We start from the raw sequence: 10,266 nt of genomic DNA on the forward strand, positions 1-10,266 counted from the left end.
TTTACTTATAAACTTTCTGTTTTTCTAGTAGTATTCAAACGTTTACATCTAAACTATTTGTGTTTCTAGTAGTATTCTAACATTTATATTTGTATTCTCTGTGTTCCTCGTCGTATTCTAACGTTTCTCTACGTTCTATCTGTGTTCCTTGTTGTTCTCTCAGTGTAAACTGGTTTTCCGTGTTCCCACTGGAGGCTGCGGCTCGGCTAATGGAAGATAGCCGAAGCTTTCTGAAACCACAGGAGGGGATTACACCAAACCAGGATGTGCTTCATCACGCTTCCTGATTGGATTGAAGCTGGAACCGACCATGACGGGGAAAAGTAAACATAACAATAAGTCTTCCATACCAGTGCCATGACTAGGTGTGTTATGGTTTATTGGGATTTACTGTGTCTAAAATGTCTGCGCAAAAATACGACACAATCACCCAACATTTAACATTTCAATGAGATGTAGGGGCGTGTTGTTAGACAATGCATCTTGTTAAAAAGTAAAATAAATAACATGTTGAGCTAATTATGATGCAATGCTTCCTTATACTAGTGAAAAACAGCAAATATTTTACTTTTTTTCCCAAAAAATCTTATCTAACAATGTTTACTTCCATTGGCAGATAATTATTCAACTTATTACAAGCAAAAACAACTTAATAGTTTGTTTTTTTATAATTTTTTAAGTGGCCTTTCCCCAGTTTTAGTATTATTATCATAATCATATTGTTATTATTATTATCATTATTACTATTATTATAATTGAAATTCGTATTCATTTATTTTTACAATTTTATTATATATTTTTTATTATATATTATTATTATAGCATAGTTTATTATTATTATTAGAATAGTTATTTATTTATTTAGGTCATTTTTAATTTTATATATTATTATTAATATTACTAGCATTGTTTATTATTATTAAAATGTATTTATTTTTGTAATATTGTATTATATAAATTATTTGTATTATTATTATTACAAGCAGTTTACTATTATTAAAATTATTATAATTTATTTATTTTTCTAATTTTGTAATAAATATATTATTATTATTATAATATATATATATAAATATATATTATTACTAGCATAGTTTACTATAATTGTAATTGTTATAAAGTATTTATTGTTATAATGTTGTATTCTATGTGTTATTATTAATATCCAGAGTGTCTCGTCTCTCGGGATGATGTCATTACGCAATGGACGAGTTCAGCTGTGATTAAGATTAGAGTGACGCAATCAAGACAACCTGAGGGACTTGAACACAACAGAGAGGGCGGCGTCCTGCTGGGGGGGGGGGGGGGGGGGGGGGGGAGAGAGAGAGAGAGAGACCCATTACCTCTCCTCCATTTCCTCAGGAGCAGGACCCAAATGGACACATTAATAACTCCATGTCTGAGGGAGATAATGGAGCCTTGAGTGCTGATTAGAGGAGGAGGAGGAGGAGGAGGAGGAGAGGGGAAAGGAGGAGGAGGAAGAGGGGGAAGAACAGGAGGAAGAGGAGGAGGAAGAAAAATAGGAGGAGGAGGAAGAGGACACTTCCACTCTTCTGAGGACAAACTACTGACGCACTGCGTTTACTTCTCCTTCTTCTCCTTTGTCGTTAATTGGCCTCAAACCCTGTGACACGAGCACTTCCTGTTTCCTGTCTCCTCCCTCTCGTCTCCTGTTTCCTCCTCCAGGTGACCGGGCCTGAACCCACGGCTCCTGTTGGGCCGGTTCCTCGTGCAGCGTCACAAAGAACAACACAAACACGTTAAAGCTTTAAAATATAATATACCACAAACACTTCATCAGTTCAAGCTTTAAAATATAATCTGTTGTAATTTGTAATATAAATATATATTATAATACATCGACCAATCAGGCGACAGCAGAGAGACACGATGTGAACCAACAGAAAGAAGAAGAAGAAGAAGAAGAAGCCTCCCGATTTAAAGTGCCGAGAAATATAATTTCCAAGAATCCCTGCTGTCCATTTAAACCATGTTGTTGTTGTTGTTGTTGTTGTTCACCGAGGAGTCAGAAGGTGGGATGGAGTCAAATGTTACTTCCTGGGTTTTGGGTTTCATCTCACGTCCTTCAGGCGCCACAAAATCCTTCATTTCCTTTCCCCCTTCATAACCCTTCATCCTCCTCTTCCTCATCCTCCTCCTCCTCTTCCTCCCGGAGGTCACAGTATGTCCGACTTCAGGAGGTTGAGCTCGTCCTCGGGCACCCTGAGGTTCCCCATGTACCAGAAGATCCAGAAGAAGGTGCTGAGGAAGATGAGCAGCGGGCCCGACAGGACGAAGAAGTCCCAGTAGGAGAGCGGCGCGAAGATGCCGACGAAGAAGAGCGTGAGGCCGGCGGCGTCCAGGATCACGGCCAGCGACAGGAACAAGATGGTGTACTTGCCCTGCTCCGCGGCGGCCATGGTGGACGGCGAGCTGGATGTGTGTGTGTGAATCACAACACGCCTCACTCTCTACTGTCACACACACACACACACACACACCCTCCGGTATGCAGGCTGCGGCTTCATTCCTCCGCAGGGTTGACTGGTTTGGCACCTTTTGGTGATGTCATCAGGAGACAGGCGGAGTCATCCCCTGCATGACGTCATCGAGACGCCTGCTCGGTAGTTATTATAATCGTGCAGCTCGTCTTTTTATTTATTATATTATATATTTTAGATTTAATAATAATTGTGTCGCATTTTTTATCGTCTCTTTCTGGATTTGTACCTTTTTTAAAAAACATTTTACCCCTAGAGAAATTAATCCCGCCCCTTTTATATTACATATTTAACTCCGGTGGACGTATACATTCAGGCCTTTCCTTTAAACATGTGACGGATTTATTAATGCACGTATATTTAATAATCAATATGCCTGATAGTAATTAATAATATTTGTGTCACATTTTTTATCGTCTATTTCTTGACTTTTCACTTTTTTTTTTACCATTTTACCCCCAGAGAAATTACCCCCCCCCCTTTTTATATTAGATTATTTCTTTTACGGACTCATGCAAGCACGTATATTTAATAATCAATATGCCTGATAGTAATTAATAATAATTGTGTTGCGTCTTTTTATCGGCTTTATTGATTTTTAAGATTTTTTTTATTTATTCCATTTTATCCCAAGAAAAATTAATCCACCTCCTTTTTTCATTATATTATATATTTGATATATTCAACTCCGGTGGACGTATACGTCTTCAGGTCTTCTCTTTAAACATGTGACCTATATTTAATAATCTAGATTCCATTTGTTACGCCTGATAATTAATTACTAATAATTGTGTCACATCTTTTTCTGGACTTTTACATATATCTTTTTAATCGATTTTACCCCCAGAGAAATTAATCCCGCCCCCTTTTCTTACACTATGTTATATATTTGCATTGGAGCCTTCCTATTGGACGGTTCACGTGTCACCATGACGACACCTGTTGTCACAAAAGAGGAAACGGGCGTGATGGAAACTTCCCCCAGAGACTCGTCTTGTTTGACCAGCTGAGGAATCGTGTTGTATCTACTGTAGCGTTGTCCTGTGTGTGTGTGTGTGTGTGTGTGTGTGTTAAAGGCCCGTTTCACTTGCAATAAACAAAAAGAGCCCTGGCCGGCTGGACATGTGCATAAGGCGTGATCGTTATTAAGAATGTGTCTGCACATCGGTCTATATGTCAAAATGACATGTGGACACACACACACACACACACACACACACACACACACACACAGCCACACACACACAGTCACAAAGCGTGACTCGTTATCTGTGGAGGATTTTCTGGTTTGTTTACCCAACACCAGAAACCAGTCGGACCAGTGTTCATGTTGCACTTGCAACCAGTTGAAGAGCAAACAGGACTTCAGTTCACGGTGTGTGTGTGTGTGTGTGTGTGTGTGTGTGTGTGTGTGTGTGGGGGAGAAATAACATGGAAAAATACATAAAAAGGATCATGTCTCCGAGTTGAATGGACGAGACATCAATACAAATATATTAAAGCAACTAGAAAAACAGGAAAGTCTCGAGTTATATTCCATCGTTGAGCTTTTGTGTTTATCAACGTAACGCTGACCTGTGATTGGCCGGCCGAGGCAACCTTTACAGCCCATAAGGATCTGGACCACTGAAGGGTTCTCGGCATCATAGTTTTATTTAATGAGGATTCAGAGCTCACAGCGATGTGCTTTATAAAACTTATTCACGTCAAACGGTCCAATATCAAGTGACATAAGGTTCTGAATCTGGACTTTAACCCTGGAACTCTTTCAAATAAGACATATATATATGTCGTATATATATATATATAAATATATGTTATATATATATTTATGTGATAAATATATATATATATAATATATATGTGATAAATATATATATATATTATAAATATATATATGTGATAAATATATATATATATATACATAAATAAATATATATATATATATTTGCTAAACATATTTGGTATATATATATATATGTGGTAATATATATATGTGGTAATATATATATACACATACATATATAATATATATACACATATAAATATATATTCTTAAAAACACACTTCAATCCAGCTTCGTATAGCAGTATAAATATATCTTTGAACTGTCATTTGGACCTCGATGTTTGGAAATAAAATATACAACAACAAAAATAAAGTATTTTTTTCTCTCCAGGGTCACAATTCCAAAGGTTTCTTGGAAAGAACCATGAAAGTTGGTTTTAAGTCAATTAAAAGACTTCAAACTCAATATAAATCTTTCTTTTGTTTACCAGCATAAAAGTTATTGACTTATTGACCTCTTATATAATCACAGGGTCTAGGTGCAGGTCTACATGTGGCGCAGGTCTACATCATGTGGTGCAGGGTGTGGACGTCAGTGTGATAACAATAGAGCATTGTTCATGAGCCATGGCGCTACCCTCAGGTCTTCTCCTCCGGGCCCGGCTGGCTCTCCGCGGGCTCCCCGTCCACGGACTCCTCGTAGCCCTCGTTGTGGTACGCCGTGGACCGGCCCCACGTCACCCGGCTGGCCTCGCGCGCAGGTACAGGTGTGCCCTCCTGTCCGCCCCCCCTTCCATCCTCCATATCCTCGTCCAAGTACTTCACGCGGGCCTCCTCCGCCTTCAGCTTCTGGCTCAGCCGCTCCGTGAGCTTCCGCGCCAGGCGCGCGACGCTCCCCCCGCCGAAGCTCCTCTTCCCCCCGCCGCCGCCGCCGTAGTCCTCCGCCACCCGGACGTTGCCCACATACCAGATGAACCATAAGGCCAGGCTGGTGAAGAGCACCAGCGCGCCGGTGTAGATCAAGAAGTCCCCGTAGAAGCGGCCGCCCGCGCGCACGTCGCCGAAGATGCCGACGAAGAGGAGCGCGGCGCCAAGCGCGTCGAACAGCACGGCGCCGAGGAACGGGGCCAGGCAGCTGCCGATGCACTTCATCGGGCCTGCGGAGCTGCTGCTGGAGACTGGGACCGGGACCGGCGCTCCGGAGCGCGTGTAACGGAGAGGAGAGGAGGATGGCGAGCCGGGGCGCGCGGCGCGCGACACACCTGCAGAGCCCCACCCCCAAAGGGTGGAGGTAAACAAGGTGTTTCCACAGGCAAGTGTACACACACACACACACACACACACACACACACACACACACACACACACACACACACACACACACACACACACACACACACACACACCAGAAACTCATCTAAATGTCTAGTCACGGATGCAAAAGGACTCTTTAAGATGTGATTTGACATTCAAATTGATATTCAGGGCCTAGATGCACCCGGACTGAGTCTTTCTCTGAATGTCACGCGAACACACACACACACACACGCACGCACACAAACACGCTATGTTTGTGTAGTATAATAAACCACTTTATAATCCGTAAAGGGCCAGTGTTGAGAGCATCTGTTTTCAGAGTTCTACAATAACTCACATTGTGTTTTCATTGGTTGCCCTTCATGTTGGATCATACGGTGGCCCAGAAGGGTCAAACTTTGGGGCCACCGTAGTTCTCGGAAACTCTTGTTTGTCTACTTCCTGGCTGTGACCCTCATCCAGAGTTTCAGTCACGGAAACTTCTGCACACAGAACAGTAAAGGTTCTCAAATGGTTCTCTAAAAGGCTTTGTGGTTCTACGAAGAACCGTCAACTACTGAAAAACCTTTCTTTCGTTTAAGGTACTGTGGCAGCGGGGTGTGTTTAAGCTCGGCTGCAGAGTGGGTGGAGCGGGGGTGTGGTTCAGGGAACGGTGTCTGATTGTCATCAGCTGGTCTGATGACAATCAGACCAGCTGATGACAATCTGGGTTTGTGTATCTGCGAGGCTTTGTCCCCATAAAGGAGCTGGACAGGAGGAAGAGGGGAGCCATGAGCAGAGACACAGTCGGCGGTCAGAACGCTCAAATAAAGAAGTTTACCAACATTCCCTCTGGTTGCTCATTCCTTGGTGCTTAGGGGGCGGAAACCTACTGGTGACGGCCACAATCGTGTCACATGTACCTTTATAGAGAACCCTGGTTCGAAAGGTTCTTAGTGGAACCATAAATGATGCCTTAAAGAACCATTTTTTAAAGGTTCTTTGAAACACCTTTATAGGTTCTTTGAAGAACTCTTTAAGGACATGGTTCGAATGGTTTGAAAGGTTCTTGAGGAACCAGAAATGGTTCTTCTATGGCGTCACTCTAAAGAACCATTTTCGGTTCCAGATGGCACCTCCATGTTTCCATGTTTACCAAAACCACTTCCAGGTGACTCAACCGAGCGTTGACCCATTGACCTCCTCAAACGTCACTTCCTGTTTGTGTTGGTCTGTGTCACATGTTAAGAACTAAACGTGTAAAACTACGAGCTCAAAGACACTAAGACGCTCTGCGGTTGCACTAGTTTTGTTTGTTTGTGTAAAACATGATTAATCACCAATACGTCATTCAGCATTAATGCTGAGTCATCCTTAACGGTCATGCCCATAAAGCGTGTTGAATGTGAGGTGCTGGTCGTCATGTGATCCATTACGTATTGATTATATCTCAGTTTCTCCCCCTGAAGACACGTCTGGAGTGCTTTTTCAATGCCGATGCATATTTCATGCTCGTGCTGGACGGCGGTGGTCACAAGGGCCTCGTGGAATTTAATATTTAAATCTTATGAAAATGGGCTTCCAGGTCACTGCAGTCAAATGTGAATCCTTTACATATATTTCAGGGCGGAGGCCCGAGGACTGGAGGGCGGCGGTGGACTGAGCAGCGGCACGCAGTGGGAAGGAAAAGAAAACCGGGAAGTGACAATTAGAAGCTCTCACGGCCTTTAATCATTCATGAGTCGGCAAATTCTGCACCGCAAGGCATTAGGACCTCCCCCCTTGTCCACTTCCCCCTTATGACATTCCCCCTTGTCCACTTCCCCCTTAGGACATCCCTTTTGCCTACTTCCCTCTTAGAACATCCCCCCCTTGTCTACTTCCTCTCTTGTCCTTTTCCCCCCTTGTCCACTTCCTCATTAGGACCTCCCCCCTTGTCCACTTCCCCCATGAAGACACAAACCCTTTTTGCAATTCCCCGTGAGGACATCCCCCCTTGTCCACTTTCTCCTCAGTTCATCCCCCTTATCCACTTCCCCATAAGGACCTCCCCTTTTTCTACTTCCCTATTAGAACATCCCCCCTTGTCCACTTCCCCATTAGGACCTCCCATCCTTGTCCACTTCCCCCTTATGACATTCCCCCTTGTCCACTTCCCCCTTAGGACATCCCTTTTGCCTACTTCCCTCTTAGAACATCCCCCCCTTGTCTACTTCCTCTCTTGTCCTTTTCCCCCCTTGTCCACTTCCTCCCTTGTCCACTTCCTCCTCGCGTCTCCTCAAGAGGACCGTTTGGCCGTCTCATTTCCCCGCCCGCTATGTTGGCGAGCGATCTCATTTTGCGTGAGCACGTTGTCGTCCACGTGGTTATTAATGAAGAAAAAAAATGTTTTTCATGCACCCCTCAAGATAAATCCTGGGGAAAAAAAAAACATGAGACGAGTTTCCTGCGCTGAAAAATAAAAAACAAGTTTTGTTTGGATCCGGCGATCTGAAGGAGGTTCTGGCCTTGGGGTCCGTCACAGGTTGAAGACCGGCGGCCGGTAGTAGCTGTGCGGCTTCTTCATGTTGGACCGCTTCCGGTTCTCCTTGGTGATGGGGATCAGGACCACGCCCACCACCAGCACCATCAGCCCGATGGACAGCAGCACCGGCCCCAGGATGGTGGTCACGTTCTTGCAGTGGCCGGCGAACCACAGGCCGCTGATGATGATGCCGCACGCCAGGAAGCTGCCCCCGGTGGTCATGATGTGGATGGCGTACCAGAACTCCGCGCACAAGCCGCGCGACGCCTCCGCCGTCCACACGGACTCGCTGCGCGACAGGCTGAACACGGTGCTCTCCGTGCGGCTCGGCGGCGTCAGTTGGTCCCGGGACTGGGACAGGGTGCACACCCCCAGGGGGATGTTCTCCGGACAGCCCTGCATGTCCTCCTGGGGGACTCTGGGGAGGGGGGTGCACAAAAACCACATCTTGAGGTCTCGGATTGCAATGCACGGAGTCAAATATTCATAAAACTCATTTCAAGATATTTATGACAGTTTTAAAATCAAACTGACGCACGTTGACGTGAAATTGAGAATACTCGGCTTCGCATTTATCACAAAACGTTCAATTTTTATAGTTTCCTTTTAGAGAAATGCTCCGTGTGAATTTGAGCGACATGCTTTTATTGTGAAAAGGTATTGCGCGTTGTCTCGTTTCAGACTACCCCACCTTCGTATCGTTGCACACTGTACGAGTTTAGAGGCAACGTGATTGGCCGATGCTTTTATTTGCGGTTTGAAAGCTAAAAAGAAAATAAATTGGAAATCAAATTTTTTTGCCTCAAAAAATATTCAAATTCAGTGTAAAAAGTACTCATAACAAAAACAGCAGTAAAGTATATAGATGCATAACCAAATTCTTAAATAAATGCTACCACTGTTAAAAGTAAATATGTTGACTCGCATAAATCCGTCTCACGGAATAACACATATTCTATATCGTAAAGTCTTGGAGCGACGGTTCAAAAGCAAGAAGACCAACACCCACCTCTAGATCTGGATCAAGTCTTTTTTGTTGTCTCTATTTATTTTTGAAGAATCAACAATAATTTTGAATCACCATCACAAATATCCAGGAATGTGAAGGAGAGGACGCCGACAAACAAAATTAAAAAATGTCCGCCCCGGCGTAGCGACCAGAGAAACCAGTAACGAATGCAGCGCTCCAGATTCCCACCATCCATCCATCCGCCCTCCCTCCCTCTTTCTATCTCCACCTCCTCCAGAGAAACCCCAGCATCCCCTCATCACCGTGTCCCATCGTGGGCGGTCAGTCCGTGATGCTGCCTCCAGGGCGAGGAGCATCTCCGGTCCCCCTAGAGGATGGCCGCAAACCCCCAGAACCACTTAGGCCGACGCCCTCGTCGGCGTAAAACCATTCCACGAACTTCCCGCTCGGGTGTTTCCATTTTCTTTTCTGTTTGAGGAGCCTGAGAGGGACAATGAGGTGGGCAGAGATCTGCCTCCATTGTCTCTCCACACAAAGAGGAGCAGGGCGGCGGCTCTCCGGCGGGTTGACGGAGCGAGACGCCATCGGCCGACGCTTTCCAATACACTTCTCCCCCTCGATACGTTGGCGGTGTTATTGATCCCAAAGTACCCCCCCGAAGTAATTATCATCCGCAAGTTTGTAGTTCTGTTCCCGCCGAACATGAGATCGATGAAGTCAGAGGGAATTTAACCCTCCGAAAACGCCAAAGAAGTCACGTAGAATCTTTTGGGGTCAAATTAAAGATTATTTATTGTTATCCAACGTCTAAAAGGTCTTCAGATTCTCAGGCCCGTGGGGGGAGGGGGACCACAAGAGGAGGGGGAGGGGGGGGGGATGCTTCTGCAACACTACACTCCCGCCTCCATTAGGCAACCCTTCATATCACATTTGTGTCTTTGTCGGGCGCCCTTTGGGGAACACGAGCGTGTGAGGGCGTGTCGCCATTGATCCGAACACGATATCTCTCTCTCTCTTTAGTCCTCTTGTACTTACTCAACACAACACGGACACACTCCTTAAATTACTGCTGCGATCGGTTTGGAGCGCCCCTCTGTGATCCGCGTCGGTGCGTGTAATGAGCCGCTCCAGCCAGCAGAGGGCGGTACAACCATGTGGGTTGAATTTATCTTTTAATGGAATATTTC

At 44.7% G+C, this 10,266-nt stretch overlaps 2 protein-coding genes across 2 annotated transcripts; both read right to left on the reverse strand.

Annotated features, from left to right (window-relative positions):
• Positions 1 to 1,760: 1,760 nt before the first annotated feature.
• LOC130188400 (transmembrane protein 238-like) lies at positions 1,761 to 5,460 on the reverse strand. The gene is made up of 2 exons (XM_056406759.1): positions 4,965 to 5,460; positions 1,761 to 2,167 (listed from the first exon to the last, which is right to left on the reverse strand). Exons 1-2 carry the CDS (start codon positions 5,439 to 5,441, stop codon positions 2,123 to 2,125), a joined length of 522 nt encoding a protein of 173 aa, XP_056262734.1. The 5' UTR covers positions 5,442 to 5,460; the 3' UTR covers positions 1,761 to 2,122.
• A 2,643-nt stretch (positions 5,461 to 8,103) lies between these two features.
• Positions 8,104 to 9,664, reverse strand: LOC130188464 (phosphoinositide-interacting protein-like). Its single transcript, XM_056406838.1, has 2 exons — positions 9,519 to 9,664; positions 8,104 to 8,527 (listed from the first exon to the last, which is right to left on the reverse strand). The coding sequence occupies exons 1-2, from the start codon at positions 9,662 to 9,664 to the stop codon at positions 8,104 to 8,106; spliced, it is 570 nt and encodes a 189-aa protein (XP_056262813.1).
• Between the last annotated feature and the right edge of the window lie 602 nt (positions 9,665 to 10,266).

This window comes from Pseudoliparis swirei, chromosome 23 (genome assembly GCF_029220125.1).
Source record: "Pseudoliparis swirei isolate HS2019 ecotype Mariana Trench chromosome 23, NWPU_hadal_v1, whole genome shotgun sequence".
NCBI classification, from domain to species: Eukaryota; Metazoa; Chordata; class Actinopteri; order Perciformes; family Liparidae; genus Pseudoliparis; species Pseudoliparis swirei.

Bases quoted from the DNA above. Each gene is read 5' to 3' on its own strand.
- LOC130188464 (XM_056406838.1), bottom strand. From the start codon at position 9,664: ATGGCGTCTCGCTCCGTCAACCCGCCGGAGAGCCGCCGCCCTGCTCCT. The intron at 8,528-9,518 runs GTTCGTGGAATG...CCCCCTCCCCAG, and splicing joins TGGAAACACCCGAGCGGGAA to AGTCCCCCAGGAGGACATGC.
- LOC130188400 (XM_056406759.1), bottom strand. From the start codon at position 5,441: ATGAAGTGCATCGGCAGCTGCCTGGCCCCGTTCCTCGGCGCCGTGCTG. The intron at 2,168-4,964 runs GCGGAGAGCCAG...GACCTCCGGGAG, and splicing joins AGTCCGTGGACGGGGAGCCC to GAAGAGGAGGAGGAGGATGA.